Genomic DNA, 2,660 nt, shown 5'->3' with positions numbered 1-2,660 from the left:
GTTGCCTAAGGGAAGCATATATAAAGTGAATAGAATTGGTCCAAGTACAGAACCTTGTGGAACTCCATGACTAACTTTAGTATTTATGGAGGATTCATCGTTAACGTGTACAAACTGAGAACGATCTGATAAATATGACTTAAACCAACTTAGTGCGGTTCCTTTAATGCCAATTTAATGCTCTTTTGTTTTTTACAAGAATATTATGGTCAATGGTGTCAAATGCTGCACTAAGATTCAAGTGTTTGGCGACTACTTTCTCCAGAATCTCAGAGCGGACAGGGAGGTTAAAACTAGTCAATAGTAGTCTTGTTGCTCAGAACAAAAACTCTCCTCAACACTGAAAGAACGATAAATGGAAGTGAGCTGAATTGTGGCTCGGAAAATGAACAGATCAGTAAGTGGACGAGTGTTTCGGGGGCGGTGACTGCTGATAAAACATGGCTGCAGAACGAGACTGCAGCGCTGCAAAGGCAAAAGGCCTGAACTTCAATTCTGCTTGAAAATGATTAATTGTTTTGTTGTTTTGTGGAAAAAATCGTGTTTTGTCTTCGACTTAACTTCCGAAACCTCTAGAAAAACCACCGCAGGATACCTCAACATCTGTTAACACACAGTTGAGTTAATGTCTTTGTATCACGTAGGGGGGAAACGCCAGGGACAAATTTCATTTAAAGGTTCGTTTGTTAAACTGAACGATTGTACAAACTTTGCGTTTCATCCTGCAGGGCTACGACCACAGCTACTTCTTCATCTACTCCTTTATGCACGATCACATCAAGCACCACGCCAAGTACCTCAACGCCTGAGCGGCACCAGAGGACGTGGTCGCCCAGTTCACTGTGACCCTGCGCTGCTTTCCGGCCGTCCACCTGAACTGCTTTTTATTGTCGTCTGACTCCCTGAAGAATCAACTACAATAAGATCAGTCCTGTTTCCTGAAAACCATAAAATGAGTCGAGTCACTGTCGTTTAAACCCAGTTTGAAGCCGTCGTGCCTTCAGTCTGAAGCCTCAAATAAGAACAAAAGCTTTCTGGGTAATTGGAGTTGGAGCCACAGTTCTCAGACAGTATTAGTTAAATATCAGTGGAAATGAGCCGACAGTTGCAGACAGCGGTCAGTGATTAGCCAGCTGTACTTTTCAGAATAAAAGCATCTGTTATTCATTCTGGTGTTTTGTTCTTATTGAAGTTTGTTGACCCGCTGAGAATCACTGAACAATCTACTGAACAACAACATGATCAGGTCAGAACTGAAAGTCCCTGTGAGGTGTTTTATTTCCTCTGTCTCCTCCAGTATCTGTCGAACAGTGACAGGAAGTCCGTTTTAGGTATTTTCAGGTATTCTTGGTGGTATTTTAGAGTTTCACCTCAGCTTTCTAAGTGTATTCAGTGATTTTGGTGAAACTGGATCAGATTTTATGTTGAAAATATTTCCTGGTTTTCCTGAGGACAGATTAGCTGAAGTAGCTAACTGCTAATTAACTGCCAATAACTGTATCTGCCGTTAGCGGGTGACAGAACAGAAAGCTAATTTACAATAATTGTAAGCTAGTTGGGTTTACCTTAAAATGTGAATATGTATGTGTAAAAATGTGGTTGTCTTCTCAACATAGATTAGCCTAGCATATAGCATATCTAAGTACAGGGAAGGAAGATGGAGGCTTGCTCAACTGTTATTGGAGCACAGAGCAAAAAGGGGCGGGACTAAGGAAGCGTGAGTTTGCGCCACCTACTGCTTATCTTAATGAACTCCTACATTGAGAAACTAGTTGTTCATGCAAACAGACATTTTCATTTTCTTTTGTCAAATTACTCCACATTTGGTTGAAACGTGATAAATGTGGACGGAAACTCAGCTAATGAGATTATTTCATTATCTCCAGTAATTTATGAGTATGAGTAGTTGTCTGTGTGCATAAAAGTATCAATAACTCAAACATTAAAATATGTTAGCAACAGCACTGACATATATACATGTTTCCACTCATCTACATCCACATACTCATAGCTACCAACTTTTTACAATTCTTACATGTTCTGCACATTTACAGGGAAATATTCTCAATGGTAGGTAAGAAAAAACATCAGTGTTGAGTGTTTATTATCAAGCACGAACCAATTAACCACAAGCACATTACAAATTAATATACCAAAAACCCCAAATAGGTTATCTGTGGAAGCTCATTGCCACCTAAGGGAATCTGTAAGTCACTGTAATGAGAAACATATTCAATATTTTGACTTTATATCTGAGAATAATGAATTGGTAATTCTAAGTCAATATTTTCTTGCATATATTAATATATAATAATATATTTCTTTTTCTTCATAATTACTTAGATAATCTTTTTTTCCCATCACATTGGTGCAAATGGGCTTCCATAGTTATCAATGCCCATTAAGGATTTTATAAATATGTGCAACTGTGCATCTTGAAACACTCTAAAGTTTTTCCCTCCTGTAAATCTGTCAGCAGCAACAATCACACATTTTCACTCAGAATACAAAACCTATAAAGGCTGTCAAGTAAAATTTAATCAAAAAAACGAATCAAAAAGTCTAATCAGAGCACAGTGTGTCTCTACAGCATGTTGGCATCACAGGAGTCAGGCTGCAGGATCTGAAGAGTCACTATGTGTTTAACAGCTTTTCTAAAC

At 38.5% G+C, this 2,660-nt stretch overlaps 1 protein-coding gene across 1 annotated transcript in view; it reads left to right on the top strand.

Annotated features, from left to right (window-relative positions):
* The window catches only part of esd (esterase D/formylglutathione hydrolase), a gene marked incomplete in the record, with an annotated part of 8,268 nt that extends 7,101 nt beyond the window's left edge, over positions 1–1,167 (top strand). Inside the window, 1 exon segment of the mRNA XM_035677214.1 lies at positions 729–1,167. Within this exon segment, the coding sequence (XP_035533107.1) occupies positions 729–809 (81 nt within the window).
* Between the last annotated feature and the right edge of the window lie 1,493 nt (positions 1,168–2,660).

This window comes from Morone saxatilis, unplaced genomic scaffold (assembly GCF_004916995.1).
Source record: "Morone saxatilis isolate NCDOM2014 unplaced genomic scaffold, NCSU_SB_2.0 Contig5, whole genome shotgun sequence".
Lineage (NCBI taxonomy): Eukaryota > Metazoa > Chordata > Actinopteri > Moronidae > Morone > Morone saxatilis.
Note: the sequence above shows the minus strand (reverse complement) of the source record. Positions and strands in the feature narration are given on the sequence as shown.